The sequence below is a fragment of the Mustelus asterias genome, chromosome 8 (genome assembly GCF_964213995.1).
Source record: "Mustelus asterias chromosome 8, sMusAst1.hap1.1, whole genome shotgun sequence".
NCBI classification, from domain to species: Eukaryota; Metazoa; Chordata; class Chondrichthyes; order Carcharhiniformes; family Triakidae; genus Mustelus; species Mustelus asterias.
Window position 1 is genome coordinate 44,720,155 of NC_135808.1, and position 27,749 is coordinate 44,747,903.

Sequence of the window (27,749 nt, forward strand, 5' to 3'; positions counted from 1 at the left end):
CTGTATTAGACCTTCCAAAATGCATTACCTCACATTTGTTCAGATTAAACTCCACCTGCCATCTCTCCACCCAAGTCTCCAACTGATCTATATCCTGCTGTATCCTCTGATGGTCCTCATCGCTATCCGCAAATCCACCAACCTTTGTGTTGTCCACAAACTTACTAATCAATCCAGTTACATTTTCCTCCAAATCATTTATATTATTACAAATAGCAACGGTCCCAGCACTGATCTCTGAGGAACGCCATTCAGAAACACACCCTTCCACTGCTACCCTCTGTCTTCTTTGACTGAGCCAGTTTTGTATCTACCTTGTCAGCTCACCGCTGATCCCATATGACTTCACCTTCTGTACCAGTCTGCCATGAGGGACCTTGTCAAAGACCTTACTGAAGTCCATGTAGACAACATCCACTTCCCTACCCTCATCAATCATCTTCGTCACTTCCTCGAAAAACTCAATCAAGTTCGTGAGACACGACCTCCCTTTCACAAAACCATGTTGCCTCTCACTTATACACTTATTTCCAAGTGGGAATAAATCCTGTCTCGAAGAATCCTCTCCAATAATTTCCCTACCACTGATGTAAAGCTCAACGGCCTGTAATTACCTGGATTATTCTTGCTACCCTTCTTAAACAAAGGAACAACATTGGCTATTCTCCAATCCTCTGGGACCTCCCCTGCAGCCAGTGAGGATACAAAGATTTCTCTCAAGGCCCCAGCAATTTCCTGCCATGCCTCTCTCAGTATTCTTGGGCATATCCCATCAGGCCCTGGGGACTTGTCTACCTTAATGTTTCTCAAAAACCACAATACCTCATCCTTTTTGACCTCAACATGACTCAAACTATGTACACATCCTTTCCCAGACTCATCATCCACCAAGTTCTTCTCTTTGGTGAATACTGACGCAAAGTACTCATTTAATACCTCGCCCATTTCCTCTGGCTCCACGCATAGATTCCCTCCCTTGTCCGTGAGTGGGCCAACACTCTCCTGTATAAAAAGCCTTGGGATTTTCCTTAATCCTGCTGGCCAATGCTTTTGCATGACCGTATCTTGATCTTGATAAAAATGTCCCTATCTCTATCTTGATATAAAAAAATCTTGACTCTATCTCTATCTTGATAAAAAAATTCTATAATGTTACATATAATGCTCATCCCCAAGGGATCTCATACAGCTAGATTGGCAATGATTCCCTTCTATTATGCAGTACCCAGTCTAAGATGGCCTGCTCTCTAGTTGGTTCCTCCACATACTGGTCAGGAAAACCATCCCGTATGCACTCCAGGAATTCCTCCTCTACAACATTGTGGCTAATTTGATTTGCCCAATCTATGTGCAGATTAAAATCACCCATGATCATCGATATTCACTTGTCAAATGCATCTCTAATTTCATGCTTAATGCCATTCCCAATATCACTACTGCAGTTTGGGGGTCTATATATGACACCCACGAATGTTTTTTGCCCCTTGGTATTTCTCAACTCTACCCATACAGACTCCACGTTGTCAGAGCTAATATCCTTTCTCACTATTGTATTAATTTCCTCTTTAACCAGCAGTGCCACTCCACCATCTTTTCCTTTACGCCTGTCCTTCCTAAATATTGAATACCCTGGGACATTTAATTCCCACCCCTGGTCACCCTGCAGCCATAGAACATAGAACAGCACAGCACAATACAGGCCCTTCGGCCCTCGATGTTGTGCCGTGCTTTGTCCAAAACCAAGATCAAGCTATCCCACTCCCTATCATTCTGGTGTTCTCCATGTGCCTATCCAATAACCGCTTGAAAGTTCCTAAAATGTCTGACTCCACTATCACAGCAGGCAGTCCATTCCACACCCCAACCACTTTCTGAGTAAAGAACCTATCTCGGACATCCTTCCTATATCTCCCACCATGAACCTTATGGTTATGCCCCCTAGTAACAGCTACATCCACCCGAGGAAATAGTCTCTGAACGTCCACTCTATCTATCCCCCTCATCATCTTATAAACCTCTATTAAGTCACCTCTCATCCTCTTCCGCTCTAAAGAGAAAAGCCCCAGTTCCCTCAATCTTTCCCCAGAAGACATACCCTCCAAACCAGGCAGAATCCTGGTAAATCTCCTTTGCACTCTTTCCAATGCTTCCACATCCTTCTTATAGTGAGGTGACCAGAACTGCACACAATATTCCAAATGTGGTCTCACCAAGATCCTGTAGTTGCAGCATAACCCCACGGCTCTTAAACACAAACCCCCTGTTAATAAACGCCAACACACTATAGGCCTTCTTCACGGCTCTATCCACTTGAGTGGCAACCTTCAGAGATCTTTGGATATGAACCCCAAGATCTCTCTCTGTTCCTCCACATTCCTCAGGAACCCTGCCGTTGACCTTGTAATCCGCATTAAAATTTGTCCTACCAAAATGAATCACCTCGCACTTATCAGGGTTAAACTCCATCTGCCATTTTTCGGCCAAGCTCTGCACCCTATCAATGTCTCTTTGCAGCCTACAACAGCCCTCCATCTCATCCACTACTCCACCAATCTTGGTGTCATCAGCAAATTTACTGACCCACCCTTCAGCCCCCTCCTCCAAGTCATTGATAAAAATCACAAATAGCAGAGGACCCAGCACTGATCCCTGTGGTACACTGCTGCTAACTGGTCTCCAGTCTGAAAATTTTACATCCACCACCTCCCTCTGTCTTCCATGAGATACGATGTGGAGATGCCGGCGTTGGACTGGGGTAAACACAGTAAGAAGTTTAACAACACCAGGTTAAAGTCCAACAGGTTTATTTGGTAGCAAAAGCCACACAAGCTTTCGAGGCTCTGAGCCCCTTCTTCACCTGAAGAAGGGGCTCAGAGCCTCGAAAGCTTGTGTGGCTTTTGCTACCAAATAAACCTGTTGGACTTTAACCTGGTGTTGTTAAACTTCTTTCCATGAGATAGCCAGTTACTTATCCAATCGGCCAAATTTCCCTCCATCCCACACCTCCTTACTTTCTTCATGAGCCGACCATGGGGAACCTTATCAAACGCCTTACTAAAATCCATGTATACGACATGAACTGTTCTACCTTCATCTACACACTTAGTTACCTCCTCAGAGAATTCAATCAAATTTGTGAAGCAAGACTTACCCTTCACGAATCCGTATTGACTATCCCGGATTAAGCTGCATCTTTCCAAATGGTCATAAATCCTATCCCTCAGGACCTTTTCCATTACATTACCAGGGTCATTCCTATTTCCTTTCTTGAACAGAGGAACAACATTCGCCACTCTCCAGTCCTCTGGCACTATCCGTGACTCACCTGACGAAGGAGCAGTGCTCCGAAAGCTAGTGGTGTTTGCTACCAAATAAAACTGTTGGACTTTAACCTGGTGTTGTTAGACTCCTGACTGTGTTTACTCCAGTCCAACGCCGACATCTCCACATCATGACTATCCCCGTGGACAGTGAGGACCCAAAGATCAAATCCAAAGGCTCTGCAATCTCATCCCTTGCCTCCCAAAGAATCCTAGGATATATCCCATCTGGCCCAGGGGACTTATCGACCCTCAGGTTTTTCAAAATTGCTAATACATCTTCCCTCAGAATATCTACCTCCTCCAGCCTATTAGCCTATATCACACTCTCATCCTCAAAAACATGACCCCTCTCCTTGGTGAACACTGAAGAAAAGTATTCATTCATCGCGTCTCCTATCTCTTCTGACTCCATGCACAAATTCCCACTACTGTCCTTGACCGGCCCTAACCTCACCCTGGTCATTCTTTTATTTTTCACATAAGAGTAAAAAGCCTTGGGGTTTTCCTTGATCCGACCCACCAAGGACTTCTCATGCCCCCTCCGAGCTCTCCTAAGCTCTTTTTTTAGCTCATTCCTTGCTACCTTGTAACCCTCAAGCGACCCAACTGAACCTTGTTTTCTCATCCTTAGATACGCTTCCTTTTTCCTCGTGACAAGACACTCAACCTCTTTTGTGAACCATGGTTCCCTCACTCGGCCATTTCCTCCCTGCCTGATAGGGACATACCTATCAAGGACATGCAGTATTTGTTCCTTGAACAAGCTCCACTTTTCATTTGTGCCTTTCCCTGACAGTTTCTGTTCCCATCTTATGCTCCCTAATTCTTGCCTAATTGCATCATAATTACCCTTCCCCCAATTATAAACCTTGCCCTGCCGTATGGCCCTATCCCTCTCCATTGCAACAGTGAAAGACACCGAATTGTGGTCACTATCTCCAAAGTGCTCTCCCACAGACAAATCTAACACTTGGCCCGGTTCATTACCCAGTACCAAATCCAATGTAGCCCCATCTCTTGTCGGCCTATCCACATTTTGTGTCAGGAAACCCTCCTGCACACACTGTACAAAAACTGCCCCATGCGAACTATTCGACCTATAAAGGTTCCAATCAATATTTGGAAAATTAAAGTCACCCATGACAACTACCCTGTGACCTCCACACCTATCCATAATCTGCTTTGCAATTTCTTCCTCCACATCTCTATTACTATTTGAGGGCCTATAGAAAACTCCTAACAACGTGACTGCTCCTTTCCTATTTCTAACTTCAGCCCATATTACCTCAGTAGGCAGATCCCCTTCGAACTGCCTTTCTGCAGCCATTAAACTATCCTTGATTGACAATGCTACTCCTCCACCTTTCCTACTCTTACTGAAACATCTATACCCCGGAACTTCCAACAACCAATCCTGTCCTTGTTCTAACCATGTCTCCGTAATGGCCACAACATCGTAGTCCAAAGTACCAATCCACGCTCCAAGTTCACCTACCTTATTCCGGATGCTCCTTGCATTCAAGTAGACACACTTCAGCCGGTACACTCCTGCGACCTTGATACCCTCCTCAGTAGCTCACTACACTCAACACTGGCTTCTGGACTGCAGCTCGTTTTCCCATCCCCCTGACAAATTAGTTTAAACCCCCTCGAAGAGCCGTAGCAAATTTTCCTCCCAGGATATTGGTGCCCCTCTGGTTCAGGTGCAAACCGTCCTGTTTGTACAGGTCCCACCTTCCCCAGAATGTGCTCGAATTATCCATGTAACTGAAACCCTCCCTCCTACACCATTCCTGCAGCCACGTGTTTATCTGCACTCTCTCCCTGTCCCTCAACTCGCTAGCACGTGGCATCGGCAACAAACCAGAGATGACAACATGGTTTGTCCTGGCTCTCAGCTTCCACCCTAGCTCCCTAAATTCCTGTTTTAAATTCCCATCCCTTCTCTTACCTATGTCTCCGTAATCCTAATTATATCACACCCGTTTACACCTATCTGTGATTAGTTCATCCACTTTATTGCAAATGCTCCACGCATTAAGGCACAGAGCCTTTAAGCTTGTCTTTTTAACATTGTTCACCTTGCTCCCAATATTTTTCTCTGTTGCCCTGCTTGAACTTTGTCCTTGGTTTCTCTGCCTATCACTTTACTTATTCCCTTTTCTAACTTTTGTTTTTGTCCTTAACAGATAACTGCCACTTTGCTAACTGGGTCAGTTGCTTATTGCAATTTAAACTAGACTCCTGATTTTTAAAGAGGAAAAAAAGAGAAACAGTTATCAATAGTTACCCACTCAGCTCCAAATTCCCAATGCCCTCACTCTGGCTGAAACTCACTCTGGCTGCAGTCTCTCTCCCACTGACGTGCACAGGCTCACTGGTCGTGCACTTGTTAAAACAAGCCTTATGTAGAGCTGAGGTGCGCTAGGATGACTCACAGACCAGTCTAAAATTCCTAATTGTTCACACCTATTGAGGCCCTAATCAGGCTTCAATTGATTGACAGACCCATTGAAAGAAACATTTGTTTCTTTATGATGTAAATTTCCATTCCTTTGGCTGTTGCATCATGAAATTTTCCCCACTAGATGATAGCATAGAGAATACACCCAGTAATGCAATTGTATTTCTGGTGTTTGTTAGCTCAACCAAATACATTCTACGTTGAACCCTATTGTCATCCTCTTGCTCTAAGACTTGCTCCTCATTAAATCATTACTGTTACTGATCCAGCTTTCTTCGTCCCTCTAACTTTCCTGCTGACTATGCATTCAAGAATATTCAGTACCCAGCCCTTTTCTTATTGAACCAGATTTCCGTTATCACCAGTTTAGCACCAGGTCATATGTACATTTGGAACAGTAACTTTATTGTATGCAACTTAAACCAATCAGATATTATTGCTTATGGTATTAATCCCAGCCACTCATTATCATCCCAATTGCCTAGGAATTTAAAGCCATCCTATCAGCACCATTTTTCCAGCCACAGATTCAACTGTGTATTCCTACTATACCTCACTGGCTGCTGGTACTGGGAAATCTCGACATTTGAGGTGTGCTTACGAAATTCCTTCTTCATAACCTTTCTAAAATACTAGTTCAGTGATACCACGATCTCCCCACCTTTCCGCTGAGTGTTCTGCATCTCCTGATTGATTTAAGTGACCCTGCTACCATAAGACCATAAGACATAGGAGCAGAATTCGGCCCATTGAGTCTGCTCCGCCATTCAATCATCGCTGATATTTTTCTCATCCCCATTCTCCTGCCTTTTCCCCATAACCCCTGATCCCCTTATTAATCAAGAACTTATTTACCTCTGTCTTAAAGACACTCAGTGACTTGGCCTCCACAGCCTTCTGTGGCAAAGAGTTCCACAGATTCACCACTTCCTAGCTGAAGAAATTCCTCTTCATCTCTGTTTTAAAGGATCGTCCCTTTAGCCTGAGGTTGTGCCCTCTGGTTCTTGTATTTCCTACTAGTGGAAACATCCTCTTTACATCCATTCTAACCAGGCCTCGCAGTATCCTGTAAGTTTCAAGAAGATCCCCCTTCATCCTTCCAAACTCCAACGAGTACAGACCCAGAGTCCTCAACCATTCCTCATACAACAAGCTCTTCATTCCAGGGATCATTCTTGTGAACCTCCTCTGGACCCGTCTGTGGCAGAAAGCCCTATTTGTGCCATGAATTACCAAATCTCCTATCACCTTGGTTATAATGGCTTTCCTTCGTATTAGAAATTGACAAAAGAAAATGTATAGTGACTAAAGGCGAGAAGAAACTACCTTCCTAGATGTGAGCTTGTTCTTGTTGTTCAGAATGTACATTGCTGCATCAACAGCTACAAAAGAGACATTCGCTGCATCGTTGGTGCTGAATTGCAAATCATACACACCACCAGGTCCATATGATTTATTTTCTTCCTTTATCTCAATCTGTAGAAGGTATCAGAAGACAGTTACCAAGATACATAATTACCAGAAAGACAATCACTATGGGAATGAAAAAGAGATTAAACTGTGACAGCTGTTGCAAACTTATTCTTTTGTTCCATTTTGCATTTTATAAATCTGTATCTTGTAAGGATATAAAGGCAGCGAAGAAGGTGCAAATATAGTCAGAATGGAATGCCAGTTAACATTTAATTTTTTAAAAATGAGTGCCTCCTCCAAAACAGCGAAATTGTGCAGATAACCTGATGAAATTATTGACGATTCTGAAAGGATTTCACATGGTTCGTGTCCACATTTGCAATTATGGACAAGACTCCATAAAACCAATCCATGAAAAATAGATAGTCGCAAATCAAGCATATGCCGAATTCAAGAGAAACTCTAGAAGCAGCTAATTTGGAATTTGGTACTCGAAGAAGGGGTTCAGGAAAGCCATATTTTATTGATAGAGTTATAAGATCAAAGTTAAGTGGAGGTTTGTGTGAAGAATAAACGACAGAAAGGAGCAGCTGGGTCAGATAACCTCCCCTCCCATCAATGTCCTATCCCCATAACCTCACTCATTTACCATGGTTAATCCACCTAACCTGCACATCTTTGGACACTAAGGGACAACTTAATGTGGCATATCCATCTAATCAATGAGAATATTTTTCTAGACAGTGATTTGTGGTGATTCTCTCTTAAAGGCTCTCCCATCTTTGGGGACAAACTGGAACTCAGAGTGATTAAACACCCCAGGATGTGGAACCCATCCTAATGCAGGAGACATGTAGGGGGCTAACTAAAACCATGAGGCTGCTTACAATTGTTCTTATTAATAAACCCTGCTGTGTTTCTAGTCAATTCAGTGAAAGTGTATCTTTCCACTGAGCCAGGCAACTATCAGGGGAAAAGGCTCCATAGCCTCAAGAGGATGGGAAAGGAACTCACTCTGGCCCTCCTAAAGAGTTATTCCCTCAGTCCCACGGGGATTAATGTCACCAATCCTCTAATTTTGGTATATTTGTTTTGTTTACGTGTCTGAGTGCGCCTTTCAGTTGAAATACTCTCGGTGCCTCAAATCTACCAGAAGGACGTGAGGAACTCACAGTGGGCTCTGCTGAAGGGTAAGCCAGACTTGAAACATTGGCTCTGTTCTGTCTCAAACCTGCTGAGATTTTCCAGCATTTTCTCTTTTTGTTTCAGGTTCCAGCATCTGCAGTATTTTGCTTTCACTCACAGTGGGCTGCCCGGGCTTCAGTGCTACTGGTATTCTGAAAGGGCGGAGTGTCCACAGGTAGCCACAGCAATACAATTGTCAAGCTGGTCCCGTCATTGCTGAATGGATGCTCTGGACCTGCTTTTTGGCCCTTCGTTGGTGTCACAGAACTCACAGCCCATTTGGTGTATAGCACCTATTAGGCAGGAGCATGGGCAAGTCACCAATTCAAAATGTAGTGACAGATGAAAGGGGATTTTACACAGAGGAGATAACTGTCACCGTGACAGCACGCTAACACATTTTTGAAGTAAGCAATCACACAGAACCAAATGTAGCATCAGGAATTCAAGTTGAAACAGCATACTAACTGCCGTGATCCTGGATAGATATTGCAGGTAGAAGCATCATTCGCCAATTCCCAAAGTTATGATCTACCCTGCTGAGTTCTGCCAGTTGCTGTAAAATCAAAATAAGTTTTACCAAATGCACCAGCAAATCTCTTCATTCAAAAGTAGGAAAAACAATGAGTGAACATTTTCTTAATGTTCCCGTCTTTCTGGTGCAAGTTAGAGGAGCAGCATCTCATCTTCCAATTGAGCACGTTGTAGCCCTCAGCCCTCAACATTGAGTTCAGCATCTTTAGATTGTGACATTCCTCCTTTTTTTGTCATATTTTAAATATTGCCCACATGTACTCCTCTTGAGCCTTTATAGGTCGAATAGTTCGTATGGGGCAGTTTTTGTGCAGTGTGTGCAGGAGGGGTTCCTGACACAATATGTGGATAAGCCGACAAGAGGTGGGGCCACATTGGATTTGATAATGGGAAATGAACCGGGCTAAGTGTTAGATTTGGTTGTGGGAGAGCACTTTGGAGATAGTGACCACAATTCGGTGTCTTTTGTTATTGCAATGGAGAGGGAGAGGGCCATGCGGCAGGGCATAGTTTACAATTGGGGGAGAGGTAATTATGATGCAATCAGGCGGGAATTAGGAAGCATAGGATGGGAACAAAAATTGTCAGGGAAAGGCACTAATGAAAAGTGGAACTTTTTCAAGGAACAAATACTGCGTGTCCTTGATAGGTATGTCCCTGCCAGGCAGAGAGGAAATGGCCGAGTGAGGGAACCATGGTTCACAAAAGAGGTGGAATGTCTTGTCAAGAGGAAGAAGGAAGCGTATGTAAGGTTGAGAAAACAAGGTTCAGTTGGCTCGATGGAGGGTTACAAGTTAGCAAGAAATGAGCTGAAAAAGGGGCTTAGGAGAGCTAGGAGGGGGCATGAGAAGTTCTTGGCGGGTCGGATCAAGGAAAACCCCAAGGCTTTTTACTCTTATGTGAGGAATAAAAGAATGACCAGGGTGAGGTTGGGGCCGGTCAAGGATGGCAGTGGGAATTTGTGCATGGAGTCAGAAGAGATAGGAGAGGTGATGAATGAATACTTTTCTTCGGTGTTCACCAAGGAGAGGGGCCATGTTTTTGAGGAAGAGAAGGTGTCACAGGCTGATAGGCTGGAGAAAGTAGATGTTCGGAGGGAAGATGTACTAGCAATTTTGAATAAACTGAAAGTTGATAAGTCCCCTGGGCCTGATGAAATATATCCTAGGAGTCTTTGGGAGGCAAGGGATGAGATAGCAGAGGCTTTGGCATTGATCTTTGCGTCCTCACTGTCCACGGGGGTGGTGCTAGAGCACTGGAGAGTGGCGAATGTGGTTCCTCTGTTTAAGAAAGGGAATAGAAATGACCCTGGTAATTATAGGCCGGTTAGTCTTACTTCGGTGGTCGGTAAGTTGATGGAAAAGGTCCTCAGGGATAGGATTTACGACCATTTAGAAAGATGCAGCTTAATCCGGGATAGTCAGCACGGATTTGTGAAGGGCAAGTCTTGCCTCACAAATTCGATAGAATTTTTTGAGGAGGTAACTAAGTATGTAGATGAAGGTAGTGCAGTTGATGTCATATACATGGATTTTAGTAAGGCGTTTGATAAAGTCCCCCATGGTCGGCTTATGAAGAAAGTAAGGATGTGTGGGATAGAGGGAAGTTTGGCCGATTGGATAGGTAACTGGCTATCTAACAGAAGACAGAGGGTGGTGGTGGATGGAAAATTTTCGGACTGGAAACCGGTTACCAGCGGAGTGCCACAGGGATCAGTGCTTGGTCCTCTGCTATTTGTCATTTTTATAAATGACTTGGAGGAGGGGGCTGAAGGGTGGATCAGTAAATTTGCTGATGACGCCGAGATTGGTGGAGTAGTGGATGAGGTGGAGGGCTGTTGTAGACTGAAAAGAGATATAGATAAGATGCAGAGCTGGGCTGAAAAATGGCAAATGGAGTTTAACCCTGACAAATGCGAGGTGATTCATTTTGGTAGGACAAATTTAAATGTGGATTACAGGGTCAAAGGTAGGGTTCTGAAGAATGTGGAGGAACAGAGAGATCTTGGGGTTCATATCCATAGATCTCTGAAGGTTGCCACTCAAGTGGATAGAGCCGTGAAGAAGGCCTATAGTGTGTTGACGTTCATTAACAGGGGGTTTGAGTTTAAGAGCCGTGGGGTTATGCTGCAACTGTACAGGACCTTGGTGAGACCACATTTGGAATATTGTGTGCAGTTCTGGTCACCTCACTATAAGAAGGATGTGGAGACACTGGAAAGAGTGCAAAGGAGATTTACCAGGATGCTGCCTGGTTTGGAGGGTAGGTCTTATGAGGAAAGGTTGAGGGAACTTGGGCTTTTCCCTTTGGAGCGGAGGAGGTTGAGAGGAGACTTGATAGAGGTTTATAAGATGATGAGGGGGATAGATAGAGTGAACGTTCAAAGACTATTTCCTCGGGTGAATGGAGTGGTAACTGGAGGGCATAACTATAGGGTTCATGGTGAGAGATATAGGAAGGATGTCCGAGGTAGGTTTTTTACTCAGAGAGTGGTTGGGGTGTGGAATGGACTGCCTGCAGTGATAATGGAGTCAGAAACTTTAGGAACATTTAAGAAGCTATTGGATAGGCACATGGAGTACTTCGGGATGATAGGGAGGAAATAGCTTGATCTGGGTTTCAGACAAAGCTCGGCACAACAACATGGGCCGAAGGGCCTGTTCTGTGCTGTACTGTTCTATGTTCTATGTATTGCTTCAGTGCAAACACCCCTGCCCCCTCTAACACACAGCCATCTGTCTTTTTTTCTTAAAGTTGCTATTTATTATTGCAGTTTCTACATTCCCCTTCACTTCAGTTCTGACACAGGCTATGGAATCTGAAATTTAACTCTTTTTTTTCAGCTGATGGATGCTGGCATTCTTGCTGATTTTTTCCACGCTCCTTTGTTCTTGGTCAAATTCCAGCATCCAGAGGAAAAGAATAGCAAAGTGTTGCAGATGCTGCAAGTCTGAGATGAATGCAGGAACTGCAGAAATGTCCAACGCCAGCATCTCCACATCACAAATGCTCAGATGTCAGCCCTATAATCTATGATGCCTGGAACGCTGTAAAATGCTAACGTGAAGGTGATGGGTTTGTGCTGAGGAAGAGTGGATGGCACCCAGAATGTTTCATAAGAACATAAGAACTAGGAGCAGGAGTCGGCCATCTGATCCCTCGGGCCTGCTCCGCCATTCAATAAGATCATGGCTGATCTTTTTGTGGACTCAGCTCCACTTACCCACCCGCTCACCATAAGTCTTAATTCCTTTACTGTTCAAAAATGTATCTATTCTTGCCTTAAAACATTCAATGAGGTAGCCTCAACTGCTTCACTGGGCAGGGAATTCCACAGATTCACAACCCTTTGCGTGAAGGAGTTCCTCCTCAACTCAGTCCTAAATCTGCTTCCCCTTATTTTGAGGCCATGCCCCCTCGTTCTAGTTTCACCCGCCAGTGGAAACAACTTCCCTGCTTCTATCTTATCTATTCCCTTCATAATCTTACATGCTTCTATAAGATCTCCCCTCATTCTTCTGAATTCCAATGAGTATAGCCCCAGTCTACTCAGTCTCTCCTCATAAGCCAACCCTCTCAACTCCGGAATCAACCTCGTCAATCTCTTCTGCACCCCCTCCAGTGCCAGTATATCCTTTCTCAAGTAAGGAGACCAAAACTGTACACAGTACTCCAGGTGTGGCCTCACCAGCACCTTATACAGCTGCAACATAACCTCGCTGTTTTTAAACTCATCCCTCTGGCAATGAAGGACAAAATTCCATTTGCCTTCTTAATTACCTGCTGCACCTGCAAACCAACTCCTTGAGATTCCTGCACAAAGACACCCAGGTCCCTCTGCACAGCAGCATGCTGCAATTTTTTACCATTTAAATAATAATCCATTTAGCTATTATTCCTACCAAAATGGATGACCTCACATTTACCAACATTGTACTGCATCTGCCAGACCCTCGCCCACTCACCCAGACTATCTATATCCCTTTGCAGACTTTCAGCATCCTCTGCACACTTTGCTCTGCCACTCATCTTAGTGTCATCTGTGAATTTTGACACACTACACTTGGTCCCCAACACCAAATCATCTATGTAAATCGTAAATAAAGTGGGAATAGGGTAGAGAAATCGAATGGAACTGCCAGATGAATAAAAATAAAACTTTCCACCATGAAGCCAAATGAAAAATTATTGGTATTTGCTCACCTGGCCTTCGCACTCATCCTTCACATCAATCCAAACTGAGTTCGCCACAATTTCCTTTCTTTCTCCTGCCTGGGTGTAATAGTAGGCGAGCAGGCGAACTGTGGGGACCATGTCAAGGGTCACCTGAAGGCGGAGCTTCGTTGGATCGGCCTTGTGTATCCGATCTGAGGCAATCACCCGACCTTTGTTTATGAGCTGTGGAGAAAACTGTCACGAGTGAGTGAGTAGACCCTTGACTCGGGCTTATTGCAATTTCAGTCTGATATTCTGCATTGAAGCACGATAACAATGTGATATACTTCAACCATCTCATGATCCAACAAAATGAAAGTGAACATTTCTTCTTCATTCATGGGGTGTAGGCATCACTGGCTGGGCCAGCATTTGTTGATCATCCCTAACCAACCATGGACCGAGTGGCTTGTTGGGTCATTTCAGTGTCAACAATATTGCTGTTGGTCTGAAGTTACATGTAAACCAAATCAGGTAAGGATGGCAAATTCCCTTCCCTGTAGGATATTAGTGAACCAGATGCATTTTTACAACTATTGACAATGGTTCCATGGTCATCATTTGACTTGAACAAGGAAGACAAGGAAAGTCATAGAGTCATCGGGGTCTACAACATGGAAACAGACCCTTCGGCCCAACTTATCCATGCCCGCCCTTTTTTTTAACCCCTAAGCTAGTCCAAATTGCCTGCGTTTGGACCATATCCCTTTATGCCCATCTTACCCATGTAATTGTTCAAACGCTTTTTAAAAGACAAAATTGTACCCACCTCTACTACTACCTCTGGCAGCTTGTTCCAGACACTCACCACTTCTGTGTGAAAAAAATGCCCCTCTGGACCCTTTTGTACCTCTCCCCTCTCACCTTAAACCTATGCCCTCTGTTTTAGACTCCCCTACATTTGGGAAAAGATATTGACTATCTAGCTGATCTATGCCCCTCATTATTTTATAGTCCTCTATAAGATCAGCCCTAAGCCTCCAACGCTCCAGAAAAAGAAGTCTCAGTCTATCCAGCCTCTCTTTATAACTCAAACCATCAAGTCCTGGTAACATCCTAGTAAATCTTTTCTGCACTCTTTCTAGTTTAATAATATATTTTCTATAATAGGGTGACCAGAACTGTACACATTATTCCAAGTGTGGCCTTACCAACTTCAACAAGACATCCCAACTCCTGTATTCAATGTTCTGATCAATGAAACCAAGCATGCCAAATGCCTTCTTCACCACTCTGTGCACCTGTGACTCCACTTTCAAGGAGCTTTTTGTTGTATAACTCTCTCCAACGCCCTACCATTAACTGAGTAAGTCCTGCCCTGATTCGATCTACCAAAATGCCTCACCTCGCATTTATCTAATTTAAACTCCTTCTGCCGTTAGTCAGCCCACTGGCCCAATTGATCAAGATCCCGTTGCAATCCCAGATAACTTCTTCACCGTCCACTATGCCACCAATCTTGGTGTAATCTGCAAACTTACTAACCATGCCTCCTAAATTCTCATCCAAATCATTGATATAAATGACAAATAACGGTGGACCCAGCACCAATTCCTGAGGCACACCACTCGTCACAGGCCTCCAATTTGAAAAACAACTCTCTACAACCACCCTCTAGCTTTTGTCATCAAGCCAATTTTGTACCATTTGATTACCTCACCCTGGATCCCGTGAGATTTAACATTATGCAGCAACCTACCATGTGGTACCTTGTCAAAGGCCTTGCTAAAGTGATCAAGACATTTGATATCAAGAAAGAATCAAGGTTTTTGCTGATGTAACTTTGTTCAATTCTTTTTTGTCTTTAAATAATGTTTCTAACGTCACAATCGACAGATGGTCGAGAAAGCGCGGGTATTGAGAAGTCAGATGAGGCAGTTGTCAATCAGGTGAATTGAGACAGGGACACAGCATGGCTTCGGTATAAAAAGTGTTGTTGGGAGTTCCCATATTGGCTACTTGCTCAATGGAGGCATGAGAAGCGGTAGCGCGTTTTTGCCCTCGCTTTTTGGTTGTAAGAGTGGTTTATTTATTGAGAAGTTTATTGGCATTTTTTTGTAATGGTGGAACCGGGGCTGGCATTGTCAGGTGTCAATAAAATTTATCGAGACTCAATATTAGCGAAGCATTGGAGAAGCGAAATCTGAGCCCATTTCTGAAATGAGAAAAAAATGAACGTCATAGCACCTTTCATGACTCAGGCATCTCCGATACGTTTTACAATCAATGAAGTACTTCAAGACTCAACTATAGCACTTGAGGAAAATACAACAGTTAATTCACACGTAGCAAACTCGCACAAGCATCAACGTGATAATGTGGTGATTGAGTTACTGTTTACTTTCAAGGGATACCGATTGTCACAGTTACTGAGGAAAACTCTCCTCTTATTCCAAACATAAATGTGGCAGTTAGTGACTCGTGTGACCATCTGTAGGTTTTGATTTTAACTGATTGGGAACAAAAGTATGCGCCAAAAATATCTAACCTTTGGGGGGTATCGGGGCGGGGGCTGCACATTCACTGGTAGCTCAACCCCATCCCATCTGCTGTCCCATACAGACCCCTATAATTCTGACAGTCGAAGCTGACAGGAAGGGAAGAACAGGCAAACAAAATAACAGCCCGGACTCTTCCGATTAGGCACCTTACAACACCCTGGGCCCGACACTGAGTTCAACTACTTTAGACTGTGACATCTCTCCTCCAACTTTACTCCTTTCTATCGATGTCCAAAACATTGTTGTCTGGATGCAAAAATCATCCCTCCGCTCTCACTGGACCTCCATCACAAGTTTTGTTCCTGCTGAACAGTGATATTAATTCTCATTCACACTATATGATAGTTTTCCTTTTTGCAACTATTAGCACATTGAACAGAACTTCAGTCTGTTGTTAACTCCTCCTCTGTCTCGTGACCTCCACATATTTGTTGCAATCTCTCCCAGCTCCCACCAATTGCAGTCCTACTTTCTTCCAGCTCAACCTTCCCTTCACATTTCGACCTATCTTCAACTCTGATGCAGAGTCATGCAGACTCGAAGCATTCAAATTACTTTTTCTCAATTGAGATGCTGCCAGGCCTGCTGAGGTTTTCCAGCATGTTTTGTGTTTGTGGGTGAAAAATGTAACAGCCACGCATGGGCCAGAGTTGCCCAATCTCTGAAATCTGATAAAGCACAAGATCAGGGTATAGCATTGCATGTTCTCGCGAAGAGAACAGTTGCTTTCGGATCCATCAGTTCAATGATCAAAACTATTGATGGCTAATTCACAAACTAAGTTCAACAAAATAAAAGCTTGCCAGACATGGTTCAATGAGTGGCAATTTCGCCCATGCCTCTTGAAGATAGCCACACAAGCCACAGTCCAGATACAGGAGTATATTCCAGGCTGACAACACTGGCGCAGGACTGAAGGAGGACTGCACTGCTGGAAGTGTGAATGAGACATATTTGAATGGGACATAAAATGAGACCTTGCCTTTCCTCTCAAATGACTTTAAAACATCGCACATCACCTATTCAAAGACAAGTAGAGAGATTGTCTCCCCTGCCCTGGTCAAAAATATTATCTCATTATTCATCATGCTGTGCGAATAACGGGAGTAAAATAAACAATATATTCCTCAGTTTTAAACGTCCCATTACACTGCCATCACAACGTATGTGTATGAACAAAAATAAACCCTTTTGGTCAGATTATTCTGTATCAGCCGATCGAATGCCCAATGCCATTTCTAATTACCATGTAAGATTCATGCCGTTGAGTAATTTTACTTACAATGTAGTAGTAGTAATCAATACTTCTCCCGGCCGCTTCTGTGATAGCTTGGAATTCTATATAGATATCTTGACCCGCCTCCGGGACTTTGTGCGGCGCCCGGATGTGAAGATAACTGTTGCTGGGAGATTGATAGACCTGAGCTGTCACCATTTCTTCGCGGAATTCTTTACCAAGTGTCCCATCACCGGCCATCACCTAAAACAATTGCACAACCAGTCATAGGAAGATCGCAAAAAAAAGGCCTTAGTTGACTATATCTCCCGAAGTAAGGTGAGCATTTTTGGGGTAAATAGATGAACTGAAACAACAAATTGAGGGATAAGGTAAAACCTGCCCTTAAATGATAATGTATCAAAGTAAACTGAATCTCAAAGCAAACATAATACATCAAAATACCAACAAAGCATGTTTGTCCTGATTAGATGTACTATCAATCCCTTTCCATGAATGGTTAATTAACTGGTAGGTGTGAATAGAGAAATCCTACCTTCTGAGACATGCTTCCTCTATATGGCTGAAATAAACACAGCTCGATTTTCCCAAGCTGACCTCAGCTAGTTTTGTGTCGAAATACTATGAACATATGAACACAGGAACCACTAACAGATGTAGGCCAATTGGCCCCTATGTCATTCAATCAGTAATATTTAGTACTAAATTGCAGAATCACAGAACTCTTACTGCGCAAAAGGCAGTCGGTCCTATCATGTCACTATTGTCTCTCCAAACGAGCATCATGACTTTGTGCCATTCTCCTGCCTTTTCCTCATAACTGCGTTTTTTTTACTGTTCAAGTAATCATACAAGGCCCTCTCCAACCCTTGATTGAAGCTCCAACAAGCTTCCAGGCAGTGCATTTCAAAATTGAACTACGTTTTTGTGAAAAGTTTTTTCTCACATCACATTTGTTTCTTTTGCAAATCATTTTAAATGTGTGCCCTCTGGTTCTTGATACATTTTATGAAAGGAAACTGTTTCTCCCTATCTTCTCCGTCCAGCCCCCTCACAATATGGAACACCTCGATCAGATCTCCTCTTAGCCTTCTTTTTTCCAATGAGAACAACCCTAACCTCTCCAATTCATCATCATAACTGAAGTTTCTCATCCTGGAACTTTTCTTGTAAATCTCTTCATAGAAATCATAGAAATCATGCAGAAGGAGGCCATTCGGCCCATCGAGTCTGCACCGACCACAATCCCACCCAGGCCCTACCCCCACATATTTTACCCGCTAATCCCTCTAACCTACACATCTCAGGATTCTAAGGGGCAATTGTTAACCTGGCCAATCAACCTAACCCGCACATCTTTGGACTTCTGCACTCTCTCCAACATGTTCACTTCCTTCCTATAGTGTGGTGCCATAACTATACACAATATTTCAGCTGAGATCTAACTAATGTCTTGTGCAAGTGCAGCATAATCTCAGCACTTGCACTCTATGTCCCTATTAATAAAGATGATGTGGAAATGTCAGTGTTGGACTGGGGTAAACACAGTAAGGAGTCTAACAACACCAGGTTAAAGTCCAACAGGTTTATTTGGTAGCAAATGCCACTAGCTTTCGGAGCGCTGCTCCTTCATCAGGTGAGCGGGAGTTCTGTTGAACTGTTCTGTTGAAGTTCTGTTGAGTTCTGTTGAACTCCCACTCACCTGATGAAGGAGCAGCGCTCCGAAAGCTAATGGTGTTTGCTACCAAATAAACCTGTTGGACTTTAACCTGGTGTTGTTAGACTCCTTACCCTATTAATAAAGCCTAGAATGCCTTTTTTTGCTATTAACTGCTGTCTCCTCTTTTCCTGCTATCTTCTGTGATCTAAGTAAATATATGCCCAGGTTCCTCAGCTCCTGCACCCCTCTTAAGAATGTTATCCCTTATTTTATACTGTCTCTGCAAAAATACATCACCTCACAATTCTCCACATTGACCTTCATCTGCCACCTGCCTGCCTATTTGACTTTTTTTATATCCTTTTGATGATCAACACTGTTCTTATAATTTACAATACTTCCAAGTTTTGTGTCATATGCTTCCTACACACAAAGATCTAGATCATTAACACATATCAAGATACTCAAGGGCCCCAATAACAAACCCTCAGCACACCAGTCCAAACCTTAAAGCAGATCAAAAAATATGCATTGACCGTTACTCTCTGCTTCTTGCTATTTAGCCAAATTCAGCTACTGCTCCCTTTATTCCATAATGTGGAGATGCCAGCGTTGGACTCGGGTAGGCACAGTAAAAAGTCTCACATACACCAGGTTAAAGTCCAACAGGATTATTTGGTAGCACAAGCTTTCGAAGCACTGCCCCTTCATCAGGTGAGTGGAGAGTTGTGTTCACAAACAGAGCATATATAGGCACAGACTCAATTTACAAGATAATGGTTGCAATGCGAGTCTTAACAGGTCATCAGGTCTTTGCAGGTGCAGACAATGCTAGTGGAGAGAGGGTTGAGCACAGGTTAAACTTGGTAGGAATAACAGATGTGTTGAGTATAGGGCTAACGGGAGGACTTTGAATAGTGTGGAGGAGCAGAGGGATCTAGGTGTATGTGTGCATAGATCCCTGAAAGTTGGGAATCAAGTAGATAAGGTTGTTAAGAAGGCATATGGTGTCTTGGCGTTTATTGGTAGGGGGATTGAATTTAGGAGTCGTAGCGTTATGTTGCAACTGTACACAACTCTGGTGCGGCCGCACTTGGAGTACTGTGTGCAGTTCTGGTCCCCACATTACAGGAAGGATGTGGAAGCTTTGGAGAGGGTGCAGAGGAGGTTTACCAGGATGTTGCCTGGTATGGAGGGGAGATCCTATGAGGAGAGGCTGAGGGATTTGGGATTGTTTTCGCTGGAAAGGCGGCGGCTAAGAGGGGATCTTATTGAAACATATAAGATGATTAGAGGTTTAGATAGGGTGGATAGTGATAGCCTTTTTCCTCTGATGGAGAAATCCAGCACGAGGGGGCATGGCTTTAAATTGAGGGGGGGTAGTTATAGAACCGATGTCAGGGGTAGGTTCTTTACCCAGAGGGTGGTGAGGGATTGGAATGCCCTGCCAGCATCAGTAGTAAATGCGCCTAGTTTGGGGGCGTTTAAGAGATCCGTAGATAGGTTCATGGACGAAAAGAAATTGGTTTAGGTTGGAGGGTCACAGTTTTTTTTTTTAACTGGTCGGTGCAACATCGTGGGCCGAAGGGCCTGTTCTGCGCTGTAATGTTCTATGTTCTATGTTCTATGTTCTAAAGAGGTGTAAATTGTCTCAAGCCAGGACAGTTAGTGAGATTTTTGCAAGCCCAGGAAAGTCTTGGGGGTTATAGATACTGTGACATGAACCCAAGATCTCGTTTGAGGCCGTCCTCATGTGTGCGGAACTTGGCTATCAGTTTTTGCTCGGCAATTCTGCGTTGTCGTGTGTCGTGAAGGCCCCTTGGAGAACGCTTACACGAAGATCAGAGGCTGAATGCCCTTGACTGCTGAAGTGTTCCCCGACAGGAAAGGAACATTCCTGCCTGGTGATTGTCGAGTGGTGTCCATTCATCCATTGTCGTAGCATCTGCAAGGTCTCGCCGATGTACCATGCCTCAGGACATCCTTTCCTGCAGCATAGCAGGTAGACAACATTGGCCGAGTCGCAAGCGTATGTACCGTGTACCTGGTGGATGGTGTTCTCATGTGAGATGATAGCATCCGTGTCGATGATCCGGCACGTCTTGCAGAAATTGCTGTGGCAGGGTTGTGTGGTATCGTGGTCACTGTTCTCGTGAAGGCTGGGTAGTTTGCTGTGGACAATGGTCTGTTTGAGGTTGCGCGGTTGTTTGAAGGCAAGAATTGGGGGTGTGGGGATGGCCTTGGCGAGATGATTATCTTCATCAATGACATGTTGAAGACTCCGGAGAAGATGTTGTAGCTTCTCCGCTCCGGGGAAGTACTGGACGACGAAGGGTACTCTGTCCGCCGGGTCCCGTGTTTGTCTTCTGAGGAGGTCGGTGTGGTTTTTCGCTGTGGCACGTCGGAACTGTCGATCGATGAGTCGCGTGCAATATCCTGTTCTTATGAGGGCATCTTTCAGCGTCTGTAGGTGTCTGTTGCGATCCTCCTCACCTGAGCAGAATCTGTGTATACGGAGGGCTTGTCCATAGGGGATGGCTTCTTTAACGTGTTTAGGATGGAAGCTGGAGAAGTGGAGCATCGTGTGATTATCTGTGGGCTTGCAGTACAGTAGAGTGCTGAGGTGACCATCCTTGGTGGAGATGCGTGTGTCCAAGAATGCAACCGATTCCGGAGAGTAGTCCATGGTGAGTCTGATGGTGGGATGGAACTTGTTGATGTCATCATACAGTTGTTTCAGTGACTGTTCGCGGTGAGTCCAAAGGAAGAAAATGTCATCGATGTATCTAGTGTATGGCGTCGGTTGAAGGTCCTGTGTGGTGAAGACGTCTTGTGTGACTCGGCCAATGTTGTCTATCTGATACGCTGCAGGGAAGGATGTCCTGAGGCATGGTACATTGGCAAGACCATGCAGACACTATGGCAACGGATGAATGGGGAATTAGAAGAGCAAAAAGAGGTCACGAAATGTCCTTGGCAGACAGGATTAAGGAGAATCCCAAGGCATTTTATTCATACGTTAGGAACAAAAGGGTTGTCAGGGAAAAAATCGGACCTCTCAGGGACAAAAGCAGGGAATTATGCTTGGAGCCCAAAGAAGTAGGGGAGATCCTAAATGAATACTTTGCGTCGGTATTCACAAAGGAGAGGGATGTGTTGACTGGGAGTGTCTCGGAGGGGAGTGTTGAACCGTTGGAGAAAATCTCCATTACAAGGGAGGAAGTGTTAGGTTTGTTAGAGAATATAAAGACTGACAAATTCCCAGGGCCTGATGGAATCTATCCAAGGCTGCTCAGGGAGACGAGAGATGAAATCGCTGGGCCTCTGACGCAAATCTTTGTCTCGTCACTGGACGCAGGTGAGGTCCCAGAGGATTGGAGGACAGCTAATGTGGTCCCGTTATTTAAGAAGGGTAGGAAGGATAACCCGGGTAATTATAGGCCGGTGAGCTTGACGTCCGTAGTGGGGAAGTTGTTGGAGAAGATTCTTAGGGATAGGATGTATGCGCATTTAGAAAGGAATAAACTCATTAATGATAGTCAGCATGGTTTTGTGAGAGGGAGGTCATGCCTCACTAACCTGGTGGAGTTTTTTGAAGAAGTGACTAGAATGGTTGACGAGGGAAGGGCCGTGGATGTCGTCTATATGGACTTTAGTAAAGCATTTGACAAAGTCCCTCATGGTAGGCTGGTGAAAAAGGGATAAAGGCGGAGGTGGCTAGATGGGTGGAAAACTGGCTTGGTCACAGAAAGAAGTCTCACAACACCAGGTTAAAGTCCAACAGGTTTATTTGGTAACAAATACCATAAGCTTTCGGAGCACAGCTCCTTCGTCAGATGGGGTGGATATCTGTTCTCCAACAGTGCACAGACACAGCTGGGGTGGATATCTGTTCTCCAACAGTGCACAGACACTGTGTCTGTGCACTGTTGGAGAACAGATATCCACCCCATCTGACGAAGGAGCTGTGCTCCGAAAGCTTATGGTATTTGCTACCAAATAAACCTGTTGGACTTTAACGTGGTGTTGTGAGACTTCTTACTGTGCTTACCCCAGTCCAACGCCGGCATCTCCACATCTTGGTCACAGAAGACAGAGGGTGGTAGTGGAAGGGTCTTTTTCCAGCTGGAGGCCTGTGACTAGTGGTGTTCTGCAGGGCTCTGTATTGGGACCTCTGCTGTTTGTGATTTATATAAACGATCTGGAAGAAGGTGTAACTGGGGTGATCAGTAAGTTTGCGGACGACACAAAATTGGCAGGACTTGCAGATAGTGAGGAGCATTGTCAGAAGCTACAGAAGGATATAGATAGGCTGGAAATTTGGGCAAAGAAATGGCAGATGGAGTTCAATCCTGATGAATGCGAAGTGATGCATTTTGGTAGAAATAATGCAGGGAGGAGCTATATGATAAATGGCAGAACCATAAAGGGTGTAGATACGCAGAGGGACCTGGGTTTGCAAGTCCACAGATCCTTGAAGGTGATGTCACAGGTGGAGAAGGTGGTGAAGAAGGTATATGGCATGCTTGCCTTTATAGGGCGGGGCATAGAGTATAAAAGTTGGGGTCTGATGTTGCAGATGTATAGAACGTTGGTTCGGCCGCATTTGGAATACTGCATCCAGTTCTGGTTGCCACACTACCAGAAGGACGTGGAGGCTTTGGAGAGAGTACAGAGGAGGTTTACCAGGATGTTGCCTGGTATGGAGGGGCTTAGTTATGAGGAGAGATTGGGTAAACTGGGGTTGTTCTCCCTGGAAAGACGGAGGATGAGGAGAGACTTAATAGAGGTGTATAAAATTATGAAAGGCATAGATAGGGTGAACGGTGGGAAGCTTTTCCCCAGGTCGGTAGTGACGTTCATGAGGGGTCATAGGTTCAAGGTGAAGGGGGGGAGGTTTAACACAGATATCAGAAGGACATATTTTACACAGAGGGTGGTGGGGGCCTGGAATGCGCTGCCAGGCAAGGTGGTGCAGGCGAACACACTGGGAACGTTTAAGACTTATCTAGATAGCCACATGAACGGAGTGGGAATGGAGGGATACAAAAGAATGGTCTAGTTTGAACCGGGGAGCGGCCGAAGGGCCTGTTCCTGTGCTGTATTGTTCTTTGTTCCACCAATCCTGATGCAGAGTGGCAGTCGGACCTCCCCCCCCACCCCCACTGATCTCTCCCTATCAGGCCCCGTCCCCATTAGGCCCCACCTCTTTGCACTGTCCTATGCCCGGTGGGCAGGTGCCAAGGTGCCCCTAAGCATTGGCACTTTGCTCCTTGGGCACTGCCAGGGGGCCTAGTCACCGCCCGATCCTTTGGGGGGCCTTGATTGCCCCCTACTTCACTCCAGCGGGGTCTGGCCGCCAGCGCCTCGTCAGTGGGGAGCTATAGTAAATCCCGCTGGAATAAAATACTCCTTGTGGTGGGGGAGAGGCTACCGGGCTCAGATACTTCAGTCCCAAGCCCACTATTTATATTTAAATCAGAATAAAATCAGTGTCTGAATATATAATACAGCTCTGCATAGATTTCTGATGTGGAGCTGACGGCACCGGAAATCCGGCACTGGGACACACACTCAGGCCCAGACACCCAGCACAGATTCCGTGAATCAGCTGGCACTAGAGTCTCCTGGCCTGCTGCACTAAAAAAACAGCGTTTTTTCATTTTTATGTGATCATTTTTATTTACAAAAACCAATATATTTTTGGTAACCCTTCATTATTCTTCAAAGTCTGTACAACATCCGTAAGGCAGAAGACCAGAGTGATTAGTTTCTCCCCAATCGAGAGGTCAAGTGGGGTACAACAACTCAAGAAATTGAATGTCATTTGGGACAAAACATCCCACTTGACTGGAATGCTGGGCACCGACTTAAGCGTTCACTTCCCGTACTATCTGTGGCCATACCATCTGCATGATGCTCAACAGCAAACTTTCCATGCTTTTGCAACAGCATCTCTGAAACGTGCAAAAATCAGTTTGAAAGACAGGTAACAAATTGGAAGGTATAAATATCGCACGCCATTCTAAATTGCGATTATGTCGTGACTGGTGTCAAACTCATGAAACACTATCTGTCTGCACTGTACTGTACCAACAACACATGAACTTCAATGGATCAGGAAGGAAGCTCATCAACTGATGGGAAATTGGGAATGGATAACAGATGTTGCAAGCAATGTACATATCCTGATAATTAATGTTAAAACAAAAATGTTTTAAAAATTATCAATTTTTAACAAATTATATTTTGTAACTAAACATTTGTTTATTAAAGTGGAGAACAAAACAAAATAAAAATAAATGTTACAGGGTGAGTACATGAATCAAAATTATCCTCTTCATATTTTGTATTTACAGTCTAAAAAAATTGCTTCTCAGCGACACTAACAGAAACGGAAACTAAGATTCTTGGAATTATTAATTTCGAATTAATATCTTAATTTTGATCCTGTAATAAATCCAGGAGTCAGATATAAAGGATCAGTGCTTTATTGCTCAAAATAAAGCAAAGCAAAACCACAAGCCTGTGGAGAACACAAACAGGTCTCAATCGGGACAATGCAACAATGGACCCACTCAGGGGTCTGCTTTATTTCAGGCTCGGTATACAAGCTCTACCTGTTGAGTTAATTACCCAGGGAGCTTGTATTCAATAAGTCTTATGGGGAGGTCAATCAATCATTTCTCAAGCAAGTCCTGGGGGTTATCACAGATCCAAAATACCTATTGTTAATCTCCTTTACAACAATATGGAGCAGCCATTGAGCCATATTTGTAGCTGAAGGAAAGCATGAAGAGAGAGGGAGTTTCGAGAAACCTGCTCCACCACTACCCTTCACACACAGAAACAGAGGCCCCACCCATACAAGCCTAACCCGCATGTCCTACCCACAATGTAGTAGTAGAGGCGGGTACAATTTTGTCTTTTAAAAAGCATTTAGACAGTTACATGGATAAGATTGGTATAGATGGATATGGGCCAAATGCGGGCAATTGGGACTAGCTTAATGGTAAAAACTGGGCGGCATGGACAAATTGGACCGAAGGGCCTGTTTCCATGCTGTAAACCTCTATGACTCCATGACTATATGTTCTCAGCGAGAGCCTGGGAAGCTGCATTTGACAGGAATAATGTTCGTGTTTTATCCATGATCTCATTGCATGGATGTTAGTGATGGAGAGTTGGTGTAAAGATATGCTTTCACCGACTTCATTGGTGAACACAAAATGTATTTATTGATCAGAATTCGACAGCAACCTCATGGCTGTAGCTAGCTCCTGAATTGTTTCTGCCTATGAGTCTCTCACACTTTGTGAGTGACTCCACACTCCACATGACAAAGAGTTGCATGAATCCGATTGGTCACAAAGGCCATGTGACCCTCATTCTGCTGTGTTGCCCTGAAAGGGACAATCACCACAGTTGGGCAATTGATTTTCGGGATTGAGATAGACTAGACTGAGACTCCTATTATGCAACCCAATAAGGAATTATTAGGTTACATAAGGATCAAAATATGAGAGGCATGGACAGAGTGGATAGTCAGAAGCTTTTTCCCAGGATGGAAGAGTCAATTACTAGGGGGCACAGGTTTAAGGTGCGAGGGGCAAGGTTTAAAGGAGATGTACGAAGCAGATTTTTTACACAGAGAGTAGTGGGTGCCCGGAACTCGTTGCCAGCGGAGGTAGTGGAAGCGGATATGGTAGTGACATTTAAGGGGCATCTTGACAAATACATGAATAGGATGGGAATAGAGGGATATGGTCCGCAGAAAGGTAGGGGGTTTTAGTTAAGTCAGGCAGCATGGTCGGTGCAGGCTTGGAGGCCAGAAGGGCCTGTTCCTGTGCTGTAATTTTCTTTGTTCTTTGTTCTTTGAATTGAGAAGAAATGTTCCTATCTCGAGTGTGGTGAGATTGTGTAATTCATTCTAATGGCACAGTGGTAGCGTCCCTACCTCTGGACCCGAGGCTCCCGGTTTGAGTCTATTGCCAGAAATTGTGAGCCATGGTAGGTGTATTCAACATAGTTCAGCAGCCTGATAATTAGCTCTGGAATCCTTCCAGCACTCCCCCCCATTATTTCCCAAAGGGGGAAACAGTGTATGTGAAGACATGCTTAAAAAAAAACTCTCACTGAGGCTAGTTGATGTGAATAGCATTAAATAATCGCTTTAAGTGAACAATTAATAAGTTATTTATTTAACCAATCAGGATTTTTAACTAAAGTAATATATCGATTCAAGTAAGATACTACTGGAATGCTGTTCAAATAAATAGAGCCCAATCATTACCAAAAAAAATAATAACAGACTAATAATAATAATAATTTGATGAAATTTATCCCACCCTGTAAATGTCCAACCATTAGATTTGTTTATAGCACAGCCAAAGCATGAACAAAACGACAAATATTGCCACGGGTATTATTCTCGTTCACATCCAATGACGTTACCTTCATGCTAAGCATGCTAGCATTAGCTGGGGCCTCGCTTTCAAAGACAACAAGCCCATGTTCATCTGTGTTTCTAACCTGTCCACCCTCAATGGTCACCGGTACATTGACGGCAGGAGTTCCATCTGGATATGTTACAGTCGCCTGTTGATACAATGATCCAAAAGCATTCATGAGAACCTCCAGGTAAAATAATTCGAGAACATCTTGAACAAAGAACAAAGAACAGTACAGCACAGGAAACAGGCCCTTCGGCCCTCCAAGCCTGTGCCGCTCCTTGGTCCAACTAGACCAATCGTTTGTATTCGTCCATTCCCAGGCTGCTCATGTGACTATCCAGGTAAGTCTTAAACGATGTCAGCGTGCCTGCCTCCACCACCCTACTTGGCAGCGCATTCCAGGCCCCCATCACCCTCTGTGTAAAAAACGTCCCTCTGATATCTGAGTTATACTTCGCCCCTCTCAGCTTGAGCCCGTGACCCCTCGTGATCGTCACCTCCGACCTGGGAAAAAGCTTCCCACTGTTCACCCTATCTATACCCTTCATAATCTTGTACACCTCTATTAGATCTCCCCTCATTCTCCGTCTTTCCAAGGAGAACAACCCCAGTCTACCCAATCTCTCCTCATAGCTAAGACCCTCCATACCAGGCAACATCCTGGTAAACCTTCTCTGCACTCTCTCTAACGCCTCCACGTCCTTCTGGTAGTGCGGCGACCAGAACTGGACGCAGTACTCCAAATGTGGCCTAACCAGCGTTCT

At 44.3% G+C, this 27,749-nt stretch overlaps 1 protein-coding gene across 4 annotated transcripts in view; it reads right to left on the reverse strand.

Moving 5' to 3' along the window:
- The window catches only part of LOC144497122 (complement C4-like), a 469,428-nt gene that overhangs the window by 235,927 nt on the left and 205,752 nt on the right, over nt 1–27,749 (reverse strand). For 3 of the 4 annotated variants that reach the window (XM_078217917.1, XM_078217918.1, XM_078217914.1), the window contains exons 11-14: nt 26,987–27,130; nt 16,918–17,115; nt 13,123–13,329; nt 7,114–7,263 (exon numbers count right to left, since the gene is read on the reverse strand). In XM_078217917.1, coding sequence (XP_078074043.1) covers nt 7,114–7,263; nt 13,123–13,329; nt 16,918–17,115; nt 26,987–27,130 — 699 coding nt within the window. The remainder of the gene's footprint in view (nt 1–7,113; nt 7,264–13,122; nt 13,330–16,917; nt 17,116–26,986; nt 27,131–27,749) is intronic. The other variant, XM_078217916.1, reaches the window with a different exon arrangement.